Source organism: Grus americana, chromosome 7 (assembly GCF_028858705.1).
Source record: "Grus americana isolate bGruAme1 chromosome 7, bGruAme1.mat, whole genome shotgun sequence".
Lineage (NCBI taxonomy): Eukaryota > Metazoa > Chordata > Aves > Gruiformes > Gruidae > Grus > Grus americana.
Genome location: NC_072858.1, coordinates 37,196,815 through 37,222,976, shown reverse-complemented (window position 1 = coordinate 37,222,976; position 26,162 = coordinate 37,196,815). Strand labels below are relative to the sequence as shown.

The 26,162-nt window shown below is 43.4% G+C and overlaps 1 protein-coding gene across 4 annotated transcripts; it reads right to left on the bottom strand.

Moving 5' to 3' along the window:
- Positions 1–614: 614 nt before the first annotated feature.
- Positions 615–25,879, bottom strand: PSAP (prosaposin). 4 transcript variants are annotated; one of them, XM_054832462.1, is made up of 14 exons: positions 25,750–25,879; positions 14,743–14,876; positions 13,618–13,692; positions 12,771–12,896; positions 12,306–12,500; positions 11,218–11,361; positions 10,611–10,676; positions 7,700–7,813; positions 6,618–6,713; positions 6,225–6,411; positions 5,912–6,063; positions 4,230–4,310; positions 3,538–3,645; positions 615–2,937 (listed from the first exon to the last, which is right to left on the bottom strand). In XM_054832462.1, the coding sequence occupies exons 1-14, from the start codon at positions 25,793–25,795 to the stop codon at positions 2,902–2,904; spliced, it is 1,560 nt and encodes a 519-aa protein (XP_054688437.1). In that variant the 5' UTR covers positions 25,796–25,879; the 3' UTR covers positions 615–2,901. The 4 variants fall into 4 exon arrangements, with proteins under 4 accessions (XP_054688437.1, XP_054688439.1, XP_054688435.1 ...); XM_054832464.1 differs by having other exon boundaries at positions 10,620–10,676; XM_054832460.1 differs by having other exon boundaries at positions 615–3,645.
- Between the last annotated feature and the right edge of the window lie 283 nt (positions 25,880–26,162).

Below are 26,162 nucleotides of genomic sequence, written 5' to 3'. Positions count from 1 at the left end.
CACCATTCCTGGCTGCAAAGGGTGGACATGGCGGGGAAAACTCACCTAGTGCCATGCAATACAGCTGTCTTCTGAATCAGAGCATCATCTCTCAAAAAAAAAAAAACAAACACCCAACCAAACCAAAAAAAGTCAGCAGTGCAGATCTTAAAGACCAGTAAGTGAATTAATGGTGTGTTCAGAGGCAGCCAAGTAGTTTTTAAATGCTGTAAGACAAGACATTTTATTAAAAAATAAAGCAAGGAATGAAGACATTAAATGCAAGTCAGCACCAAAGCCTGATACCAAGCAGCTTCAGCAAGAAATCCCTCCAGCCTGCGCAAGGCAGAGAAATTGCAACACGGGGCTGTTGCCTCACATCAGGCGTTGCGTTCATCCAGGGAAGCGGTGGCAATCCCTGGCAAGCCTCTTCAACCCACGGCTGCGCTCAATATGGCAAAGGCCTGACAGGACAAGGTATCCTGCGTGACAACGACTCAACGGGAACCTGAATCCTGCCATTCGGCCCCAGATTCCAGGTGACATTTCGGGATATGCCTTCTCCTGGCGCTGCAGGAAAAGGGGAAGCTAACAAGGTCGACTAGCACACCCCAAGGGAATGAAACACAAGCTTATCTGTTTACAGAGGTTTTTATTGTTCATTAAGGAAGCTTTTGTGCAAAAAAAAAATTCAAGACAATGTTCTTTAGAAAGCAACTGCACGTGTCCCCCAGCATAACTCAAGCGGGTCAGGTGCCACGGTCCACAGGAAGGGAGAAAACTAAAGAGACTCCCAGCGCTAGCACAGGATTTCCCCCGGTTCACCTCGCGCGATGGGTCACTAGCACGAATCCTTCACTACTAAAAACGCAAGAAAGTTAAAACCTTGCCAACCTGTAAGAGCAAGTATCCATCCACCCCCACCTCCCCCCAGAAAAATTCACGTTAGGAGAACGCCATCCAGTTTAAAAGATCAAATACAATACTCCATGCCGCAGTGTAACACAACCCGTACCTCCAGGGCAGCAACGCTGAAGAGAGCCCATTTCCTATCTGGCATATCTACCCCAACTGGGATACACTGCTGGAACCACTGCACAAGCCTGCCAAGACAGAAAGCTGCGGGTATTTTACATCTTTAGGGGAATTTTTTTTTTTTCCTCAAAGCCACGAGTCCTTCAGCATTCTGTACAAACGCAAACAGGAAAGACAAACCAGCACTGCTCTCTGCCAACACCGCCCAGACATTTAGTACGTACACGCAGTAACAAGAAAGCTGCAGTCAAATGGTTTTTTCATTAAACTGCATGAAAATTACTCTTCTTGGTGCTAAAGCATTGGTACCAGCGCTCCCGCCTCACCCAAGACGCCACAGGAACAGTAGCAGTTGCGGGCACCTTTCTGAACAGGACTGGAATTTTCAAAGCTCCACCTCTGCCCAGCTCCTCCTTCCCAAAGGTCTCCTCAGAGCTACTTTGGTGGCTCTGTTTTGGGGGTTAACTTGATCAGAATTAACACACTAAATGCTGGTAGGGGATGCAAAGTCCACCTCAATCAACATAAGCATGATTCTCATCCTCCAGGCCCCTACACCTCAAGGGCCTGACTTGTTTCCAGGGTAGCAGCCTGCCTTGAAAGGCTTTTTGTTCAAAAGTTCAGGCTATTTCAGTGGGATGCTGCAGCAGCGTGAAAGGCAGGTTGTCAGGTGTACCTACTACACTTCTCCTACCATCTGCCGTCTCCGCTTGCTACTCGGACTCATTTCCCAACAGAAAATTTATACTTCAAACTACTCGGAAGGGTGTCAGTAAGAATGGGCAGCAGCAATGCAAACTGCCTGTGAGCCTCATAGTGAGTGCCTCAAGTTTTAGATGACTGAAATATGCTATGGGAGGAAAAAAAAAACAGAATAAGGAACAAACTGGCAGTTTACAATAAAAACCATTTTTCTATGCATTCTGCCCTCTGTGCTGAACTCACTTTGATATATGCACGGCCCCTGCTGACTTCTTCCCCCCTCCATCTTCTACTGACCCAGCTCGCTCCACCTCCTGGGCACCCGGCTGGCTGCATGTAGGAAGCTGCAAGACTAAGCAGAATTGAGCAACTAGTACAAGAGAAAAAAAAAAAAAAAAAAAGGAGCCATTCCTTAAGTACGTCAGCATGCGTCAAAAGACCGAAATCCCACCATACAGGGCTCGACAGTAGAACACCCATGCTTAGACCAAGTAGTCCAAGGAAATAAAAAGGACACGATCAAAGGTCGAGGGAGGGATAAACACCATGAGCCGTAAGTGTGGTCACTCAAATGCAAAAGCGTGGTCACTCAAATGCATCTTTTTAGGTACCAGTTACTTTGAAAGTTAGCTGGGTACACAACGTCCCCTCCTCTGCATCAGCAGAGCTTTGAAAATTCCAGCCAAAGGGATTCCCACATTCGACATTATCCCTTAGAGTTCCCCTACGGTTACACAGAAAATTAATATTCCAGGCAGATGTTAAAAATGCAAAGCATGTAATCTTCCCAATGCTGACTACAGAAAGACATTTGAAAGTTTAGTCGCTATCTTGTTCTTTTTTTTAAATTAAAAGATAATAAGCCTTGTCTCATTTCACCTTCTCTGCCATTCTTCCCAGCACCTAGAAAACACTTCAGTCTACCAATTAAAAATCTACAACACACTGACTATTTTTAGGAGCATAATGAGTTAAACTGTACAATCAGATATATCTTTGTTAAGTCAACAATGAGGATCTGATCCTTCAACAGCAGCACTGCTACAGAAGAGTTACAATAAAGGAACTTGAAGGTCAAATTGTTAACGAGGCAGAGAGGAGGGACATTTGAGATACAGCTCTCTGCCAACCTCGGCCCACATTTTTAAGAGCCATGGCAAGCTTTCAGAACTGAAAATTCTTCTTCTAGTTCCACACATGACGTTTGCAGTGATCAACAGCCTAAAGGGAAAGAAATACCATACATTAGTGGGAAAAAAGGCTGTTTGCAAACAAGCATGCATCTACACATACAAGTCAATGCCTTCTTCTGAGCCAAGATCTTGGGAGCAAATCTGTTTTTCTTAGAATAAGTGATTCCAAAGAGGACTAGAATAAATAATATCCTTGTCCACACCCAGAAGCTTCAGGAAAGAATGCTGATGACCCTTAGCCATTGAGGCCTGGCAAAGAAAGCATCAGCCCACAGCAATACTGGAAGCCAATTTTTAGAGCTTGTGAGAGGTCGTGACATGGTCTGTTGGCTGTGGGAGCACAGACTAAATATAGAGCTCACATTGTACCTTGCTATAGATTTTGAAATGCTAACAGACAGGTGGGGGATAGGATAGAATGAAGGGGAGAGGAAACAATCTGCTTTTAGGAAGCCACGGGCTATGGAAGACCCTCTAATCAAACCTAACCACCTCTATCTAGAACCGTTTTGCTTCCTGAAACTGGAATTCATCCACTTGAAAGCGTGGTACAGAAGCCAGAAAAGTAGTTTATAAGGAGCTATTGAAGACCAACAGAAAACTTGAGGCAGAATCCTGCTTTACATACGTTGCACTGAGCAGCAGTCTCCATGTTCTTACACCAGTAACCTGGACCCCAGACACAAGCATCATCCCCCAGGAGAGGCTGTTTAGCTGATCCACAGACTCCGAGTTTCTGTGAAAAGAACAGCAGCAGAGTCAGCATCTTTCTATTTGCCCCAAGAGGTCTCAATTCCAGCCTTACGCCTGAGCTTCCACCTGACCGAGTGTGGAAGGAGCACCAAGGCAGCTTCAGGAGCTCCCACAGTACCATGCTCAGCTGACAACTGCAGTCACACTCGCAGCTGAACACGCAGATGTGAAGCAGTAATCTGACACGAGGGAGAATTAAGTTACCAAAACTGCTTCTTCATATTAAGTTTTGAGAAACAGAGCTTGTAGAAAGAGACTTTTCTCAAGAAAGGTCATTTAACTTCCTTTCATTGCATTCAGGGCGCACTACACCTTGTTACTGAACCTCAACAGTGGATAACCACTGGCAGCTCTTGTCTTCTATCCTTCCTTGCACAAGGCTGGCAGTCAGACAGCTGTCCATTCAGTAAGCCCAAGGCCTTGCACAATCGCATTTAGCTCCAAGCATTCAGTGTGCTGATTTTTATTCCAGCAGAGTTTCTGCATGCTAGACACTGAAAGGCATACAGAAGAGCAGGCAGGACTGTATCAGAGCCCATACTCAACAGAATTAAATGCAATACTCACAGTGCAAACAAAAGTGGGATCCATCACCTCTGCCAAGAGTTGCACAACAATGGGTTCATACTGTTCCACAAACTGAACACACTGTAACAAAACACAGGTTGAGAGATTCTCCTGTTAAAGCCTTCAAAAGAAGAGGAAGACATGGTCTTCAGCAGGCAGGCCTGTACACTACTCCAAACTCCCCAAATAATATACTCCGCACTAATAAACCAGACGCTTGAGCTCTGCGGATCAAAAAGGACTTAGCACTGCACTAATCACGCAACTACATCACTTTTTGCTAGCTCATACCTGCCTGCAGCTGTCTGCAGACGGGTTATGATGAGTAAGGGGTAAAAAGGAAAAGAACAGACCGGACAGACTTTGGGAAAAGAACCAAGCAGGACAAGCTTTGATTTGCAAAGCTTAGTCTCTAATCGTGGAGATCGCTGCTGTCTCAAGAGGAAAGAAAGCACACTGAACAGGCTGGAGACAAACATCCTGAACAGGACGGCAGGGACCTAGTAACAACTCTTAAGCACTTTTAGCCCAAGTAGTTACTATTCGCTTCAGACCAGGCAGCAGCAGGAACGCTTCCCATCGACAACAGTCAGCCCTCTAGTGGAGAGGCCGCCTCCAAAACTCAGAAAGATGTTAGCGTTCTCAGCAGAGACTAACGGCATCGATTAATAAGCGAACCACAGCTATTAAACAGCCGCACAGCAGTTAGCAGGAATAGCTGTTTCCTAGCTGCTCTAAGCCAGGGCATATTGTATGCCTAGTAAACTTATAAGCGGTTGCCACTTGCTGACACTCAGCAGCCACTTAATAAGATTTCAGGTAAATCTTGATAGCAGTGGCCTAACAGGTGTTGCTTTTTGCTGTCTCACTGAAATTCTGCCAGCCTACTTCCAATTACTTTGTTAATCCCCTGAACAGGATCAGTGTTGAGGAAAAAAAACCCTTCAGCTGTTCCCACCCACTGTTCTCAGAGGATTTCCAGGCAAACCTTTACTGACTGCAAATTAGTACAGTCCAGCCAGTCAATTCAGGCCCTTCAAAATCTCCATCTATTCAAAGGGCTGCCAACCCCCAGGGATGGGGAGTCCAAAAACCTAATCCCCCTGCACCCCAAACTCCTTCCAGCCTCTAGCAGAGGAAGACTGACCACTCTTATAAAAACCACCAAGTGATGCTGCTCTCTAGGTTTTTTTCAAGGACTCCGCAAGATGTTTTGTCCTTCTGTTCATCTCTATCCGCCTTGTTTTGAGTGGAAGGCAAGGCCTGTGTGATCATTTGCCTCAGATCAAGTCTGCTCCCTTTTTTGCTCTACTCCTCATGAGAAGCTGCTACGCTTTGGTGCTAACTAAAAGGAAAAACCTAAGAAGGATCAGGTTGCTGAACAAAGGTCAGTCCCAGCTGCACCTGTGGACAGTTTGTCTCCAGCCAGAGACCAAGTCAGTCGGCCAAACACAGAGACCTCTATTATGAGTACCTGGACATTTATTGCAGAAGTAGAGACACTTGAGAGACGGACCTAAAATTAGCATGTAGACAGAATATCAGGTGAAACACTCAGAAAACTGAGGTAAGCATAATTGTCACTGTAGAACCTATGTAAGCCCAACAAATCAACAAGGACAGTTCCCAGCCATCAACAAGACCATTTGCTGTTTAGCCTGCCCCCTGCACAAGCGCTTTACCTGATCACTGACAGACTCCGGCAGGAAGTGACAGACTTTTTCCAGTAAAGCTTCGATTTCAGCTGTCGTGGCATTCTTCTCTAGTTCTTTGTCTGCATAAGCTACCACCATCTTGCAGATATCACAGAAGCCACCTGCAGGTTTCACTAAAACTGAGAAGGTAAAAAAACTCAAACGTCAGTGCTTAGGTAGTTACCCCAAATAGAAGAAAGAAGGCAGCATTAGCAAAGTACCAAAGCACGTGTCCTCAAAAGAAATACAATCGTAGGTAAGAACTAGCTCATTTTGCAACCACCGACTCCTCATTACCAACCTGGCTGCTGCGGAGGCTTGTTGGCTGCACAGCATTTCAGCATAACACACACAGCTTCCGGATTCGTTGCCTCCAAGAGCATGTCGATCAAAGCTTGGCCGTAGACATCTATGAAGTCCTTACACTGGTCTTTGACACTTGCTGGGAACAGGTAGCAGATGACCTCCATTTCATGTACAATCTCCTCCTGAAGTGCAATGAAGGATGCGTGGCAAATAAGGAACAGAAATCTGACTCTATTCATAAGTACATGTTTTCTTATTCCATCCCACCCAGGATGGAAATCTTGCTCTCATGAAAACAGACAATAAAATGGAACTTTCCTTCCCCTTCCAATACAGCCCCACTTTAGCCAAAGCCTAGGAAGAGGTACCACTTCCACCACTTACACACCTCTGTCTTGTTGCTCTCCAAGAGGCTAGTCACTTCTTTCACCATAGTCTCACATATTTCACACACGGAAAAAGTTTTCTCTTGAACTGAGGTTTTCTGAGTACACAGAAGAAACATACAAAACAATAAATGAGCACTTGACCACATTTGACAGGGACAATACGTAAAAGATCAGTCTAACGGCATTTCCATTCAAGTGCAGCACACCAATTCATTTACCTAGCTGGCCAGTTTGAGCTGAATTCAGAAAGTCACGCAGAACCCAAAACCAACCTCAAAGGTCTCAGTATAAAAGCCTTTTTGAATCAACAGTCATTTTGCATGACTAATGAAGACTACAGTCCCAAGGGAAGTTGAATCTAGTAGACATGGAGAAATAAGCAGCCCCCCAGTGACTGAGTCAGGGGAAATATGAAGTGGTTTTTTTTAAAATACACTAATTGAGGATGAAATTACTAATTTACTAAAATTGAGAGCATCCTCCTGTTGACAAAAGAAATCTAGAAATTGAAGGAAATTGTTTGGAGCCTATTAATCAGAAGTTAATTGTCCTCAAAAGTTGCTTTCCTTTTCAAAAAAACCTCTGCCCATGTCTTACCCAAAGGCCATGGGAAGCCAAGGTGCTTCTCCAAACTCAGAGCTTCAGCATTCCGACTCTGATCACTCATCTGCATATGCAGAGTGCTGTCACATTTTTAAAAGGGATCAAAGCGTAACTCCAAATGTAGAGTAAAACTCCAATTCAGCAATCTGTCTTTTAACATTTGAGGTGTCATTTAGAACGGCTGCTATATTCTACTGTCGGAACAAGAATTCCCATTTCAATTCTGAAGTATTACCTTATACTACATATATATTATATATATATGCTTAGGTTAGCATAGGCTCTGCTATTACTCACAAATTGGTCAGCTCTCCTACTTCACAGACAAACATCAGAAACAAGAAGAGGCCAGGAATTTACATGCAGGGAGACTTGGATTATTCTATGCATAAAAGCTCTTGTTTTTCCATATCACCTAGTTCATTACACTAAAGCAAAAGGGAAGGCAAAGCTGTTGAGTACAAAAAGTCCATCTTACCTCCACCGTTTCCATTTTCACTTCATGAACCACTTGAGCTGGCACCAAAGTCTGAAGGGGAACAGATTTCACGGAAGGACAGAACCCAACCATGGCACAAATGTCCTTTGGTTGCTGGAAAGAGATGTATAAGCAATTTTTAAAAGTCTAGAAGACTCTGCCCTTTCTATGGAGCCTGTGAGCAGGCACAGAGAGCAAAGTCTTAAAAGGCTCCAACACAACTAAAAGTTTCACGACTACTTCTACTCCAAGTATTGCCAAAGCATTTGATATGGTTATAGGCAGGACAACTACCAGATGAAATTTAGAAGTTCCTTTAAAAGAGGAAGATGTTAGACCACATCCATTTAAAAACCCATTTACCGTGAGCTATGCGAGCCCTTCAAAGGAGTTGACTTAAGAGCTACCAACACCAAAACAGGCCACCGGCATCACATTAGACCTGCATCCACAAAGCTGCTCCCACAGAAGCTTTATGTAATCACAGAAGAGGCTAGTTATCCTGACTTCAGAGTTTACCCAAAAGCTGAAAGAAATGCCTAGAAGAAAGGACTCCTTTTCTCATCCACAAACTACCTTCTTTAAAGCATCCAGTAACATCACATTTTGCAAACAGAAACAGATTCCCACGTTACTGAACACAGCCTATAAGAAACAAAAGTTAACCATGTTAAAAGCTAAGCCTAACCCTTTTTTACAAGTATCTGCAGTAACTGTATTTCAAGGGGTTTTTTCCCCACAGTAAGAGGGAAAACAGCAAACAGAAACAATGCCTTTAAAAAGGCTTTCCGAGTTTTCAGAAACATACATTACTAAATGCAAAAATAAGTGCTGGACGTGAGGCACACTGCTCTAAGGAGGCCACATTATACCCACACACAGTGAGAAAGGCTGTACAGAGTAATACACAAAACCTGAACTTTCCCACCTAAAGTCTACTTAAGCTAAAAAAGTTACCTTTGGTCCTATGGGTAATTAGAAGATCATACCCCCTCCCCATCACCAGGGCATCAAGCTTCTCACAGCGGAGGCTTTACAACAGTTAATACATCATGCCACAACCTCATGCATAGGCAAAAGCAGTATCTCAACAATACAGTGCCGCTTCAGACTACTCCAGGCAGTACCTTTAAGTCAAGCCCTTTGGTTCATGCATTGTAAGAAGCATTTCCAGATATTAATGTTACGGCAACACCCACATACACACATGTTCTCTCACAGAGAGATGACAGACACAAGGTCTCCCAGTACTGGTTAAATTAAAAGCCCAAACAGCTTTAGGAAGCAGGAGCCTAAAGGCCTCCCGCATCATCTTTTCAGTTCATATACTCCAAACATCTATACCATTGTCCTGGATTTAAAGGTTAACGAAGAAAAGACTCGGGGACAGCTTCACTCAAGCCCTTCTGAGCCCGGACTTTAAACCAGAAGCTGACAGGAGCTACCGGCATGCTTTTTCTACACCTAATCCTTCTCGTGTGAAAGTGAGCATATTTTCTGCTCCACCGGCCAAAGCATAATCAAGCTGAAATCTTAGTAGCACAAACTGGTAATCTGGAGCTGGAAGCAGGACTGATCCATTGGATGAAGTCTGTAGTCTTTCTCTGGTTTAATCACATAAATATCCCTTGTATCTGTCAACACTGAGTACAACCACACCATGTACACAGCTAATAGAGCAAGAAGTGAACTACAAGCAGGCTGTCACCACAGGCACGTTGCTCACCTACCTGATCCTTCTGTTGACAGGGGAGATTGGAGACAGAGGAAGAAGGAAGAAATTAAAGATAACAGTTAAGAGAGGGAAAAAAAAAACATCAAGCACTTGGAACTGCATATACTCTTTCCATGAAGATGATGGAATATGACATAGTCCCCATCCCAAAGATCCTTAGCATTGCTACAGCAACTCACATTTAATTGCACAGCGCTAACCAGCATTATTCATTTGGAGGTATTAAAGCATCCTGGGCAAGACTACCTCCAAAGAGTCTGAACAACACTTAGCCGGATGCAAGGTGTGGTCATATTCCAAATTCAGCTATTAACAGCACACTACATTGGAATGCTTAAAATGAGAAGCTAACTGCTGTTGGAACAAAGATTTGCTTCCCCCATGCCAAATACTTAAGAATCAGTATGAGCTTCTAAGTAGCCTCTAGCAACTCGAAACAAAGGGAGGCCACTGTGTTGCCAAATTCAGGTTCAAGTCAGCCACATACACTATTCATAAATCCACCTATAATTTGTTCTGTTACTTGTGGCATCTAGGCACTGCAAAGGCTTACCTTTTTTTTTTTTTTTTTTTTTTTTTTAAAAAAAAGGCTTTGAGATCTCTGGATAAAGAGGTGCTATGGAGGTGGTCAGAGATAAAATATGTTGTGCGTTGCTGCAGAAGACCCGAGCTGGCGCGGTACCGCTCACTTTCCGTGACTCCTACCAAGAGCCCAGAGAGCAGGAGTCTCGAGATAGCAATTCCAGAAGAAGGATGTTTAGTCTTGCTTCAAATAGACACATTATCTCTAACACTTGAATTAATTTTGCAATACTGTGACAAAGACCAACTCTAATATGCTTAACACAGTATTTGGTGGGGAGGGGGGGAAGTGGTGTAAATACAGGACTGAGATAAGAGTCTAAAAGAACGTACATAATGCACATTCTGTGTTTCAAAGGGTTAGAGTGCCTTTTGCACTGCTGAAGTGGTTGTGAAAGAAAAAGGAAAGTGCTAAAGAAAGCATTCTGAGCCTGAGGTTGCTATCGAATTAAATGTCAAGTTCCAAGCGTTAACACCAAGACTCACGGAGCAAGGGCTCTCCCCAGACTTTTACTGCAGCAAGTGTTTCCTGTTTCCAAATAAGTTAGCTACACAAAGCAGAAAAATTAACTGAGAGCAAATATCATATTCTACTGATCTTACCATGTGCATCATCATTTGGATAGCCAAGTCAGAATATTCAGAGATATAGTTCTTGCACTGCAAGAAGTGGGAAAATAAAGTCTTGTAAATATCAAACCACTTAAGCTGTAGAGTTAATCCAGAATTTTCCAATACATCTCAAGGTATTAATTTACCTGCTCTACTTAATAACTATTCTGTTGTCTTTCAGAGCTTGTCCCCAATGTGAGATGGCATTTCAGGTTACACAATCACTGCACACATAGCTGCTTATCTGATGAGTCCTCTTCCTCTTGGGGCAAAAGCATTCCCCCTCATTGATAGGGCCACATTACCCTGCCAGATCATTTTTATGGAAAAGGCCTTTAAGGGCCAGCAGCAATCTTGAGTCTTTTTCCTCCTCCCCAGTCCCATATAGACCACCCCACCAAACTTTCTTGACCAGAAAGTTTATGATTTTAGTGTTGAGTTGCTATTGCTATACTGTGTAACATATCCTACGTGTTACACTCCCCTTTGTTTTATTAACTACAGATTACATTGAGGGGATTAAGGAACTGAACAATCTATTTTATGTTTGCATACAGGAACATATTTTTAAACAAAAGAGACAGCTTACTATGTCAGACATTCCAGGTCCCAAACGGTCACACTCCTCCTTGGCATGAGCAACCAAAGACTTTACAAAAGATGAGTTTGTCCTCACAGCTTCCTGCACATCAGTAACCAGCTGAATGCAGTCTTGGCATACATCCCCACTTCCCTGGGCAGAGAGCGAAAAGAAACCTAAGCTGATGTATCTTCACATAACACGTTTTAGAAACTTCCATTACTACCAAGTTTTAAAAGCTATTTTAAACTAGATACAAACCTTAACAAATATCCTATAGAATACTCAAAAGCCTGAACTAATACAAATAGACAAGCTACTGCTGGTATATGCACCAGCCACTAGATGGAGATTAGGTACCTACTTGGCTCTGAAACCAGAGATAACTGTTAAGATACCCAGTCTCCAAAATCTGTTGGTTTTGTGACAGACCACAGTGGGAAGGTTTCTAAATATGGCATAGATCTTACCCACTCCACCCACAGCAGCTTGTTCTCCGCCCACCCAACTGTTTAACTCCCATATCTAGATTGGCTATCAAGACTCAGGCCTCTACTCACGAGTTCATTGCCTCATCTACTCCCCTTTGTCCTCCTATTTGTTCTTTCCTGATCCAGTCTGTCACCTCTGGATTCAGAGACGAAAGCTTCCCCTGAAGGGCACAGGTAGCAGATTACTCAGAATGTGGGAGAATTCTCCTTCCTTTGAACGCTAGTGCCAAACTTGCTCTCAGAAGAAATTGTTTCCAGTAAGACCTGCTTGACTACTACAGTCCTGGATGGGAACAGCCCGGCACAAGACTTGTCTTTGTAGACTGCAGTTGTTAATCCAAGATTATACATATGGTTCACAGGGGCTGCAGCTATCACCTTACTTCGCTTTAAACCCACAGGTTATGGAAAAAGGTAGTTATCTGTATGCGGCAGCACAAAATTCAATAGGACGCAGTCACCCAGGTGAAGCACATCAGCTTAACCCGTGCCCAGTACAACAATCCTTTACCAAGAATCATCCATAAGTTCTTACGCAAAGGAGCACCGAAGCTCTGGAGCAACACACACGCACTTTTGTGCGCTGGAACAGCACTGCACCCTTACCTTAGACTTCTGCTTGGGTTTGTCCTGAGGGTAAAGGAGAAGAGGCACGTTAGCCATGAATGGGGATGCCAGCTCAGAGAAGTCCAGCTCCGGTATCTTATTGGTCTGGAGTTGTTTCTGAAGTTTCACTGCTGCAAGGTGCTTCTGAAGGGACTGGCACAGTGCGAGGGCACTACATACAACTTCAGGTTTATCCTAGGGGAGACAAGATACACGCATAAAGCTCTAGACTGATGGCACTTTTATACAAAGTTTAGAGTAGAGAATCATTCGGCTGAAACACGGTAAGAAGGGAAAATGTTTCACAGCAAGGAAGCAGTCTTCAAATTTACACTATTAATTGCAACAACACTGATCCATACAGGATGAAAGGATCATATGCATAATCTTAGATAGAAGAGAAATTCAGGCATCAACAGGAGCATGATTTTTAATTCCAACCCTTGCAAATTGTTATCTACTTACTAGTTCTTCTTTGATCATATCCATGATAACTGGTAGGTAGGAATCCACAATTTCTTTGCACTCAGAGACCAGGCCTTGGTCAGGAAGAAACTCGCATGTCTTTTCCAAGTAAGAGCGGATCTCATCCTATAAAAGATGAAGTGGGCTATAGACTATCAAAATTATTTTTATATATATAGATGGATAGATAGATGCTCTTTCCATTCCCAAAATGCAGGACACCGAGCCTAAAAAAAAGCCCCTTGGACTCAGGTAGGTCCAGGCAGTTGGCAAGTAAAACTAGAATGAAGTTTTACACTACAGGTTTATTTTCCCCAGTCCTGCACCTTTGATGAGACCCTGCGAAAGTAAAAACACGAAATACTACTTGCAAGGCCTGCACAACACAGTCTTACAAGTGCAGAACATTTACATTTAAGATGCGGAAGTGAAATTATGGACTAATGGGACAGTGATTTGTTTATACAAAGTACTCTCAGTTTCACAAAACAAAAGGGAAGAAGTGCCCACAACCAAAATAAAGTCCACTTGGTGTAATCATTCACTTCTAGAGACTGCAGTATCCCACCTTTTAAGACTGATGGCCCACTGGCACAGGAACAATTTTATTAAGCATCAAGAGTTGATCAGGGATGTGTTAGAGCACGAGGCTCTAGAATTTGCCAATCTCTAAACCAGAAGAGGCTGCTTAAAAGCCTTTCCCTGTACTCTGGCCCCTTTCAACATCTACTGCTTATGTTGGGAAAGCATCAGGCAGACTACTCTTCCACACCCTCACCTTGTGATCTTGTTAAGACAATGAAATCAAATAGTGCCTTCGGGCAAGGAGAAGGGGAGCTCTGCTTACCTCGGTGCCATTATCCTTCAAAACCTTGCCAGCCACTGTCACAAGTTCCTTACACAAGTCACAGGGGATACTGTTCTGGAGAAAGAAGTAGGGAGTTAGAGACAGAATTAAGTACCTGTAAATGCAGCGTCCCAATAACAACGTGAAGAACGAGCATCACGTTTGGAATTAAAGTTAAGGAAGAAATACTGGCTGAATCTGGGGTGGGAAGAGGTGGTTTTATTTAAAGAGTGAGGCTATTCCAAGCATGTTCAGCTCCAGTTTCTTCAGTAAATCAACACAGTGTGAAGAAACAGGCACGCTACCACTTGCTCTTTTCACCTAGTTCCACCTCCCTTGAAGTATAAAGTATATTGCCCTGAGAAGCCTTCTTCTGAACCTCTTTTACCTTACTCTTCAAAAAGTTCACTCTTAACAGAAATCTAAAAACTTTTCAGGCACCTTCACTCATTTTGGTTGTGCTCTCCCATTCTGACATTCCTCCCTTTCCCTACTTTTCCACAAACTGAAACATATCTTGGCACAGATACAGTCAAGCTGGCCTGAATGTATCTGTAAGTAAAATGCCTTTTTTCCCCCCTCTAGAAAATTGTGAGAAAACACGACAAACTACAGCTACGCCTAGTAAAGCAGCACTCACATTTAGTACAAATGCAACTTGAAAAGTGACACTAAACGTACCGTTGTTTACTGTCATAGGTTTCATAGTTCAGCATATGCTGCATCTTTTGTGGAACATCAACTTATGAGAAAGACCTAAAGAAGCACGCAGCTTTGTTTGTAATAAGCCTATCAGGTTGGCATTGCTCAAGTTAAGAATAAGAAAAGCCTCTATGAATTAAGAGTTGTTTTAATAAAGAGGAACAAGTCTGAAATCCACTAGCTCCATTCCACACATTGCTCGGTGATTGTGCAAAAGGTCACATGAGAAGTCAGCAGACAAGTTGTGCAATGCAGAGAACTGGAAAGCAACCTTTATCAAGCACCCAAATTAAGGTATAATAAACAAGAGACAGTCAGATGTAGTACTTAACTCCAACCGGAGACTTGAAAAATCTTCATCAGCATATGTAAACCAGCTACCTCAACTACAGGTGGGAAGAAGTCTCAGTAGTTGATACTTACTACAGTAGGCTTGTTCCAGACATTCTGCTGGCAGTGTTTCACCGCTCCGCACTGCGATGCTGTCCGAAGACTCTGACACCATACCTCCGGACCCTTCACGCAGTCCTTCTGCCACAAAACAGGGCTTGCCACAGCTGCCAAAAAAAGAATCCTTCTTTCACATTTGCATGTTTGAATGATTTCCACTCCAAAGCAAGTAGGTTAATGCTGTATGGTATAACTACAACCTTTCCATTAGGCTACTTAGGTTTACTAAGATTTTTAAGCACATTTAAATCCAGCGATTTCTTCCTGAAACATAAGAATGAGTCCCAAATACAGATTACACAAAGAAGTCCAGAAAAAAATCAAAACAGTTGAACTTCCCTACTAAAGTCCCTGAGAACCTCAGCAGTCCATTGCCCCATCATCCACCTTAAAAAAAACCCAAACACATCAAAAAAAACCATCAAACCCCCCACTTTGCTTAGTACACAAGAACTACCAGATGACTCAAAAAAGAGAAACTGCTTATTGCAGAAATCTGCACTTCAGACAGCTGATTCCCAAAGATACAACCCCATCTGTTCTCCTGTCCTACTGTCCTTGCAGTCACTTCAACTCTGAACCAGCAGCCACATCTAGCTTGTAATTGCTGTCTGCATTCCTTCTCCCAGATGAACCGCCCTTGTCTCATACAGCAACTGAGAGCGCTAGGAAACTAGTTGGATTAGAAGCCACAACAATGCGCACATTACATGGAGGACTTAAGGGCCAGGTGCGGACCGAAACACTGATCATAAACAGAAAGTTTCAAGAAAGTCAAAGCAAAAGAGGGATGGACGACACCACCAGACACATTTTGTCAAATAGTTTTTAAACCCATTACAACTATTCAGACTTTGTTTCCTCTTGGTCAGTTCCTCAACTGTCTACAGAAAAATTTGTGGGGGGAAAAATATTTTAAAAAAGAGTTTAAGTCCTTGTCTAGACATTACCGCCCACCCCAGGTGGAGTTGTCTTGCAGCCTATAAGGTTTTGAAGTAAAAAACAGAATACCATTTCTGCACGGCCTTCCTAAAGAAGCGTAAAAGATCTGCACTATTAGTAAGTGCTAGGACAAGTTAATCAACCGCAACTTCTAGCTGACTTTCCAAGCAGTTTTGGATTTATTTGTTTTTATTGTGCTGTCTGGACTGGAAATCCAACTTAGCCCAGTTTTCTAAAACCATCCTGTCTGTTGGTAGGCTCAGTTTCTTCAGCAATCATCGTATGAAGAAACAACTCAAACTCCTACAGCAGACAGGCTGCAAGGAAATTTGCCATGGTCTAAGCCTACAAGGCACTGCTGTCACAAGTTTTTTTTAAAAAAGCCCATTCAAACCTATTAGCTGTATAGGTGTTGTTTAGGGGCCATTATCTTCACATCAATGCTGTTTACACATCACAAAACGCTGTAAAATTACATTGTCAACCAAGAAGCAAGAATTAAGCTGTTTGATTCCTACGAAGCTTCTAGTAAGGTTATAACAGATGAACAATCATTTTTCCATTTCTCACGTCTCTGTTCTAAGCAATTAGAGGATCAACTTAACGGCTAAATTACCAGTGCATCTACTAGCTACGTAGCCACTACACATCAAACAGAGCCAGATAAACACTGCTTTCTAGGTGGCATCCTGCAGCCTTCTCAGTTGTTGATTTATAAAGCCTTTTTACACTGGATTTCACAGAGGAATGACCCATTTATTTTAACAAAAATGTGCTTTGCATACTTAAATCTTCTACACAAGAGCATGAAGTTTGCCACACTCTCTCCCAGCAAAAAGCCTAGGTTGCATATTATTCTTCAGCAAGGAGAAGAATAGGATTATTATTATATACACTAGGATTGCTTATAAGACCGTAGGAATAAGACTTCAAACCTTCTAACAACATACGGTTAGCAAAATATTTACAGAGAAGCTATTCTAAATTACAGCATTATTGATCTGGAAGCACCAGGAATAGTTAAGTTTCGAAGTCAGACTGGTCAGCCAAATAGCTGTCAGCTCTGGCAAGATGACAATAACCAAGTACACACTTGGTTGAAGGAAAGAGTTTACTCTTCCCTTCCAGATACTGGTATTGAACAATGGTAGGAAGGCTCTGCAAGGCAGAGTCAAAGTCTGGCTAAAGTCAGGCAAGACCTTGACTTTAAACAGCGGAATTAAGGGCCTCCAACTATTTACAAGTATAGCTTTTAACCTATGCCTTTAGTTCTGTAAATCAAAAGAAAATTACTCTCCCTCCCCTGTTTGAAATATACTGTAAAACTACAAAACTAAACAACTACAACAATAGATATTCCAAGCAGTTTCTCAAACCCTTGATCTAAGAAGCTGTTTGAAACCCAAACTGAGGAATTCATGCCATGACTTGCACTGGTTTGATCTGGCTCTTAATGAACTTTCAGGTTTTGTTTGGCTTTTTTTTAAAATCCTGTGACTGTATGACTTTTCAGATCCATACCCAGTTTTGGCAGAATGTCTAACAGCTACCTTTGTTCATTCTTCCTCGTAGCCTCTGACCTGGTCATTTTAAGTCCAAGACAAAAGAAATACTATGCCTCAGATTTATGCTTACTTATCAGCTTTTATGGCTGTATGTCTTTAACAAATTCCCTGCTGCATGGCTTCTGTATCAAACAGATGCTCACACAGAGTCAGTCACTGATGCTCTGCCTTGCCAGAACATAGCAATGGGTATCGGCAGGGCAGCAGAGTTTTGTCAGGTTACGACACCAAGGCAGAAGAAAACCGAAGGGCAAGGCAGTAGTCTGAGACCTTTTGATGTAAGCAGAGCGCAGGTTGCAGATAATTCTGTTCGGAAGGAAAAAAAAATGTGTCTTAAGATTGATTTTTGACAGTACATTAACTAATTGATGCCTCTGATTGCACTGCTTCCCTGCATCACATCTCACCAGTTTGGAAGGAGAAAAGAGTCATTTCTCAGAGGCGGCGTACGCAGCCATATTTGGTTCAGATTCTACTCAAAACACTGCCACTGCACACACAGTCACTTCGGATTTGAGAATAAGGACACTGTTATCTGCAATCCTCCATAGCGGGCCAAAGACAATCTCAGAAGAGCTTGAGACCAGCAGGGGCATTGAAGAATGAGAAGCATCAAATGGTTCGCAAGCCAGTGAACACTGAAAACTAGCTTTAGGATGCAAGTAAGCACTCCAAACACCTTCCCACTGGTATTAAGTTCTTACTCCTGCACAACATCAGAGCAAGATGAAATGCCAATATGTCTTCATAACTTTTCCATCAAAAAACGTAATAGGTACAGGAAACCCAAATCAGCTATGCCATGAGGATGAACACTTATCTACAGAAAACAGAGGAACAGCAGTGTCCTTTCAGTTACAAGGGACACTGGCAAAGTTCTTTCTGTCTGAGAAGACAACTCTACATTTGATGCTTTCAGTACAGATCTTTCTGGTCAAAGAGTGACTAGGCAAATTTGTTTGTTACGGCCACACATCACTGGCACATTTTAGAAAGCAGCTGCAGAACAAAGACAACACACACTAAGCATGGCTTCCTTTCTTCTATCTTCCACCGTGACTTTAAATATTGTTAATCTTGTATTAGTTTATATTATGTTGAAATTTCTTTATTACATAAACCAAGGTCTAATATGAAAGGATGCATCTTCATTGCAACAGCATCCACCCCCACCTTTCTGAATGTCCTGGCAAAAACAGAAACAAAACTAAAAAAACCTCTGCATTAATTCAGATCTTGCAGATTCAGAAAAGAATAACCTGAAATCCTTTACTCTTCCCACTACTCCTTCCTTTAGCTTGTTCTCCTATTTAATTATGAAACAGGATTTTTCTTTATATATTAACTTGCATTACATAAAAAGCAAACATGCCAGTGAAGTGTGTTAAGACTTTGTGCTGTTTCACAACAGAATGAACAGTTCTGAGTCTTAACAGTCATCCTCCCTGTTCCTTCAAAATAGCCTCTGCTGCAAGAACAGCGACACCTTAATGTGGTATTTCACATCCCCAGCACAGCAGCAAGCTAAGAGAAAACAAAGCACAGTCAGTTACCTCACACAACTCTTAATGCTCGCTGGATAAACCCAATGGGATTACCTTCTTAGTTATCTCTGGCATCCCTTTTTTTTTATATATTGTTCTTTATCTAAGGTCATCCATTTTTAAACAGATTTCTCCTTTCTCTGTAGATTAGCTCTTAACAGTCACACGTCATGCCCACCCAAACCTGCCCCCCTTCCCCAAAGTTCTTGCAAGCCACTATTTTTAGAGCACCAAACAAGTTTATCTGCGAAGGTCAGGGTGTTTCTTTACTCATCCTCTTCACCGGTTCCTCCCTTCTTGAACCGCTTCAGAGACATCGTTTCTTCAATTTTGCTCCACCAAGCTTTTCCTAACTTAAGCTGTGAAGGAAAACAGGACGAAGGAGAAAGGGAGGTAGAAATGCAATCCATTTATAAAAGGTACGTCTTTCAGATGTGAAAGACTTCAGCTTTCAGGCTTCTAGCCAAGCTGACAACCCACAGGCACCCTAGGATCTTTGCATACACTTGCATCTTCTCAGTACAAAAACAAACCAAAAAAATCGGGAAAAAAAAACCCACCGAGAGAGATTCATACCCACTCTGATTTCTCTGATGCTTATATCTGACAGACAAGAGAAGCTGTCTCCCAGAACAAGCGTTGCCTCAGAAACACAGCCTGAAGCCCAACAACATAATCAAAATACTCCAAGAGCTGAAGGGTAACAACAGAAAAGGAAGGAGAAATGCTTCGCTTTGAGGCCCAGGTCAGCAACCTAACACTGCCAGAATACCAGTAATGCAGTCCTAACAAGCAACGGCTACTGCATATCACATGGGGCTCTGCCAGGAATTCACACAAAACCCAGTTTAAAGGCTGCAAAGATAAAGGGAAACCTGCAACTCGCTCCCACAGTGGTACTATCCTATTTACTTCAGCAACTGTGTATTAATCCCAGACAATTTTTCAAAACAGCAAATGCCAACTATGATTTCCTTCCTCGACACTAGGCATCTGGAATGGAAACGCTAACATACAATCAGAAGTTAGTAAAGTAGAGGTGACAGCCCTCTCAGACAATACCACCTTTTCTACTTGAAAAGCTTACATAGCCACACATGTGAAAGCACAGTTCAGTTCTTCACTCCTCTTCAGGAAACAGGAAGCTGGAAGGAAGCTTTTAATTGCTGGATTACCATTCTGCAAGGACAGCTACTAGAAAATTGTTAGGTAATTACCTTTTCTGAGAATAACCTTCCCTTCCCTCAAGCATTCGTGTTACTTTTCTTCCAGCTTGAATTTCTTCCCCAGATTCTCAGAAAAAAATCCTAAGCAATCCCCTCCAAAGCTGTACTGAATCTACGAATGAGATTTTGTGATCACGCTTAAAAGTTAACACCTTATATAAGCTTCTGTGAACAGGGATTCTATATGGGCCAGACCAGATTCCTTAAAGAGCCAGAGGATAAGCCAGAAAACTATTGTCCAGAACACAAAGAAATTCAGCTTGAAGACTCAAGCCTCCTCCAAACCAAACTGCTAGGAAAACCTTGATGTGAGCAGCATTTTTACAGACAAATTAACCTGCAGTTGACAGGAAAAGGAAAGAGCTGCTGTTCACTTTAATGGGTTGAAGTCAAACGTGGAAGATAACTTGGGATGCTGTCAATTCTTACGCTTTTGTGACAGTCAAATTTGTTCCGACTATATTAACATATTCATCAGGAAGGATGCTCTTTCCCAGGCTGTCCCACTTGGCAAAAACACATTCCTAATCTCCCAGAAATGGCCCATAGACCAAGCGAACGCATCAGTGTCTGCCATTCTGTGCTCAGTTAGTTACTGATTTTTCCCCATTTCTTTTGAGAACTGCAAAAACAAAGTGTGTTTAAGTTAAAGAAGTCAAGAGGGATCAACTTCTCTTCATCAAATTTTACAAAGTGTCAATAAGTCAAGGAGTGACCTCAACCTGAAGTTATCTGAAGAGCTCAGTACTCCACAGCCTCTCTGGTCAGTTAGTGAGTTTAAGTAACATTTCAAAAGTTGTTGTAACCACGTCACACACTAGTAACTCATGCCAAAGGTCTACTATGCCTCTGGATTAATGAGGCAGTAAAATGACCACAGTATTTGAGAGATTACAGGCAATCCGTGGAAGAAATGAGTGAAATGTGGCTAGCTGTTATCAGTATTCCAGATGTTGGTTAAAAATCAGTGTCTTCCTGTGTGATATCTACTGATCAAATATCAAGCTCGAAACTAGCGCAATTCACAAGAAAGGAGTTTTGACTTAACACTATGACTGAGCTCTTCCTCAAAGCGGGGAAGGCATTCTCATTTTGGTACACTACCTCTGCTGTAAAGTGTTGTTCTCACCTTATGCGCTCCCTTGCTTCCCTCACAAGAAGCCAAGCATGGTAAGAGAAGCAGTTTGTGTATGTATAAGCAATCGCAACAACGTTAAAGACAGCAGAGAACAGGATGAGCTGAGACAGTAAAATCAGCTCTGCTGTCCCAATAAATTTTTCCAGTTACTATGAAGGTTGCAAGAGAATAATTTCCACATGGACCAGAGGCTGCTACCAGGTTGCCAAGCAAGCCTCGACTTCTGCCTGAGACTTTTCTACGACAGAATCTAGAAGAGATATTTGGATGTTCAAGGGCATCTGGCAGACATCAGGAGTAAGTGGTCCCATGCAGTATGTTAAGATATTCCCAAGAAGTTATGAGAAGCATTTTTCCCTGCAGCAGATCCCTGTAGAAATATGCCTAAATGTTTTAAACATACTTTTTGTCCATCTCCATCCCTTCTATTTTTGTTTGGTGGTTGTTTGGTTTGGGTTTTTTGGGGGTTTTTTGTTTGGTTTTTTTTTTTGGGGGGGGGGGGGGGTGGGGAAGATGGGAATTTCATGCGAGTCTCCACAGAAATTGTGTGCTGAACATTCCCCTTTCACCAGGCAAATATATTCACACAACAGAAAGAACAGAAAAGCCCTAGTTATGCAGAGAGCCATGTCTGTAACAGAAGACAAAATGCCTGGCCACAGATTACACCGCAGCCCCTGCAAAGCACAGGTGAAGTTCAGAGGCATGTAAAAAACTTCAGAGAACAGAAGGGCAGTTCGAGACAGCACCAGGAAGAAACAGAAGAGTCTCGGGAGCAACGCTGTTTTTCACGCTGCTGCCAGAGAAGTGCTTTAATGCAGAATCAATGCCAGACATGGAAGACAACTCAACAGGAAGCTCCCTTAGGAAAAGGGAAGACATCAGACCCCCGCAGCTGAACGGAGAAAGTATGCCAGAGGGATGAAAAAGGAACATTTTAAAGAGCAGCTTCGGGGAGGACAGCAGTTAGCTAAAGGGAAGGCTGAAAAAAGCAAACTGTGGTACATAAGGTGAAAGAATAACCTATCCAGGAGTACAGTTATGAAGCAGTTGACAGCAGGAAATAAGAAAGAGTTAACCCATACTCTCTGCATACTAATAGCTTGCATCCCAATGTGAACGTAGTCCAAGGATTTTAAACTTGTGTTTGGAAAAAAAACAAGCCTTGAAATTTCATTGCAAGATTCATTTACTCAGTATGTGCAAGAAAAGCTCTCTATATGCAGACTTTTATACAAGTAGAGAACAAAGTTTAAACAACTAGTCAGGGTAAACAGTGTAAACGTGAGACTCCTCACTCCGAGAGGACGAAAAATACTGATATCTGAAATTAAACATTGCTCCATGACCAAATACACGGACAAGCATTGACTCAAAATATACACACACACACACAAAGACCACAGAAGTATCCCTTTCAATGTGCAATAGGAACTCTGATATCTTAATAGCAGCAAATTGCTACATAAAGAAAAAAAATGAAAGTGAAAATGGACTGCAAGTAAATGCTTAAAGAAAAATAAACACAACCCCTTTTTTTGTCATGTGCTTCTAAGGCGTTGCCCCAAACCTGCTTTGAAGAATCAGATCCACATGAGACATTGAAACAAAAATCCACTGGCAGCCAGCAGTAACTGGCCCTGCTTCTCCCACAGATACAAAGTAAAAAATTCCTGCATGCCACACCAGAAAACCCGCCCTGAAACAGCACAGTCCAACCTCAGGAAGAGTCCCAACTGACATCACCATCACCTGATGGAGACACCTTCAGTTCTGCTGACGAGCTCCCACTCTCTTGTTCCGCCCTCTACATTATCTCGGTTTTCAGAGATTCCCAGAACTGCTTCCCTGCGGTATGCTGAATAGCATAAACTGAGATTGTAAAAAGACCGCATAAGACTTCAGAGGCTCTGCAGATGCGATCACGCATTTCACCGGGCGCGACCGTGACCAGGCAGAATGGCTTGCACAGCTCCTCCAGACACAACCAAGAACAACTCTTTCTATTTATACCTCTTCTGCAAACAAGGAGGAGATTGTGCAAGGGCAGGTTTACACAAACCGCATGACTGGTGCACTGTCAAAGCACCGCTTCGTTATGTGACAGTCGTAAGGTGCCTCATACCCACAGCACTCCCTGTCATTCCTATAAGAAAACAGGGCCATATTTTTTAGATATGAGACACTTTCCACTGTTGCCTAGTTTAATCTACAGCAGTGGGCTGCACCAGTCTAGCTTTTTTGTTAGAAACCACATCCCCAAACCGAACAAGCCTGCAAACTGCAGAACATAGTCCCAGTTCAATTATCTGCTTTTTCCACATCCTCCAGAAAATCCAAGTCGGACTAACTCAGCCTTCAATTTTCCCATCCCTAGATATTCTGACTAGTGTTTGCTAGAGGAATCATATATTAGTTTGAAATCTTGGAAGAAAGATTAGAGGGGGGGTGAAATAATCATATCCTCAAACTTTTTACTTCCCACTCCCAGTTAACTTTTATTTTACCAGGAGGTAAAAAATAAAAATAAAAAGGAAAAAAATAATACCTTCAGATCAAGAGAAACTGAATTCTGTTTCAAGTACGCACCCAGCCTTCCTTCTTTCCTGGTCTCAAAGAAAAGCACTAATCAAAGTGCATATCAGTAGTCTGGAGATCCTGAGCTCTGTACACCCGACTTTAATACCTTCCTGTCTCCCTTAACTGGAAGATGCACAGAAGCACTGTAACTAGGTCAACCAAAAACCCTCGTGGCCTACCAGCCATGCTGTAAGCCAGCCAAGTAACTCCATTAGGATACGCCAAGGGTGGCTAGATTTTGATACAGCTAATTAGCTAGCTTAGTAGACGAAAACGGTGTTTCAGGTTGTCACAGAAAAATCACCAGAAAAGTCTGCACGATACTATCATAGGTGAGTCTATTAGTAGTCATAACAGGACTCTGGTGAAAAAAAAGACAGGTGTTTATTTGTGTTAAAACAGTGTCTTCCTAAAGAAAAACAGGCCTAACAAGTCTTTGGCTATGCTCAGTTGTATACGCATGCCTTTAACAGGTAGGCCAGGCTAACTCTCATTGCTGAACTGGTTTCTCATTACAATTTCCCTAAATAAACTAATGAGAAACCCAGTGGATATTACAAGGCAAAATCCTTTTCACTTTTAAAGCACAAGAAACTACAATGATTTTAGTGATTCAGAAACAGTCCCAATAGAAATGATAACTGATGGCAGTTAATTCAGTGCAGAGCGGACACAAGCACCATACGATCAAAGCAGATAAATAAGCAGAGTGAAAGCTGACATTTACTTTCTTGTTTCCAGCCTGAAAAGTCTGATATTCTCCATTAACTTATCTACATACCAGTATATTAAAAAACCTGCATTTAAATACAAGAGTATCGTACAATCATGTGAGATCTCCTAGGCATAGTTTACTGTAGTCTGCCAGTTGGTTCTTCCTATGGCTTTTAAAAAAAAAAAGCCTGACTAGCTGTTAAGTTGACTTGTGAAATGTTGTAGGTTAAATTCATAAGCAAATAAGCTCTAGGTTTAAAATTGCCTTATTTAAAGGAAAATTCTCTGAAAAATCATGTGCATCACTGTATTAGACCTTCAATTTTGAGGGTCCTAGCCATTCCATACCACAACCTGAAGGTATATTACTCCTTCAGTCAGTCTATGAATCATTTCTGTAGCTCTGTCTAGCTTCTGCAAAGCACAAAATACAAGCATTGCCTTTTCTAACCTCTAGTCCTAATGCTAAAGGCAGAATATCAGTTATTTGCCCACCACTTTCACCTAACAAGGCAGCGAGCAGCAAAATTAGTGGAATTTTCCACGTGAAGCAAGAGACCCTAATGAAATGAGGCTGCTAAAAGCACCCGACAGAAAAGGCTACCTCTTGCCGTCTGAAAGAGGATTAACACCCATCTATCCCTGAAGTGCCAAAGATAAATAGAGCCGCTGGCAGAAAAACAGTTTCTACCAATTGCTCTTATTTGGCTCGACGAGGTGATACAGTGACCCAATTAATGTCAGATATGGATACAAACTGACCCGGTGCTACCACCCTGCCGTCAGGGAGTCACTTTCCTACCCGCAGCGGGAAATGCTGGTTTCTCACAGACACTTCTCCCTGCATTTATCTTGGGTGATTCCCCCCCCCCAAATATAGCTTTTCCACCACAGCCACCCCCAAGGCGCCCTTGAAATCCCCGCTCGCCCGCCCCAGGCCCGGTGGTACCGCCCGGGACCGTTAGGCCCCACACCGGGCTGCGCCACCGGCCAAGGTGGCGGGGCCCCGGCAGGAGGCTTCCCCCCGCCCGCCACCCTTATCGCTGCCTCCTCTCCCTGCGCTTAAGGCAGCCGGGCCCGGCAGGTCCTGCTGAGAGAAGAGAAACAGCTTTAGGCCCGGCCTTCCCCCCTCCCCCGTCTCCTCACGACACCAGCCGCCCTCAGCCCTTTCCCGCCCAGACAGGCCCTCGGTGGGGAGGGAACGCCGACCGCCGGGGGTATAAGCGTGACGGAGGCGGCTAGCGGGAGGCCGGGCCGGCGGGGCCGCTTACCGGCCGCCAGGAGCCCGAGGAGACAGAGGAGCTGCCGCGCCATCATCCCCGCTCCCGTCTGCAATGCGGCGGCACCGCCGCCCCCCCGCCCCTATATAAAGGCTACGTCGGGCGCCATCGCGCATGCTCGGCCGCCGCACCGCCTCCCCCGCCCGGCTACTGCGCATGCGCGAGGGGAGGGGGCGAGGGGCGCGAGGAGCCGGCCCCCTCCTCCCCGCGCATGCGCTGTCCGCCCCGGCTCCTCAGAGCGGCTCGGAATGGCGGTCGAGTGCTAGCTGGAAGCGGGAGCTGTGGTTCCCCGGGCTCCTCTGGGTAGCGACCGTGAGCCCCCGCCGCTTGAAACGGCCCTGCCTGGCCGGAGGAAAGGCCTCACAGGCCGCAGAAGGCGGTTTGCGCAGCGCCGGCCCGGGGCC

Bases quoted from the DNA above. Each gene is read 5' to 3' on its own strand.
- PSAP (XM_054832460.1), bottom strand. From the start codon at position 25,795: ATGATGGCGCGGCAGCTCCTCTGTCTCCTCGGGCTCCTGGCGGCCG. The intron at 13,693-14,742 runs GTAAGTATCAAC...TTCTTTCTCCAG, and splicing joins TCTGGAACAAGCCTACTGTA to AACAGTATCCCCTGTGACTT. The intron at 6,714-7,699 runs GTAAGATGGACT...CTGTGTACTCAG, and splicing joins TGAAAATGGAAACGGTGGAG to AAAACCTCAGTTCAAGAGAA.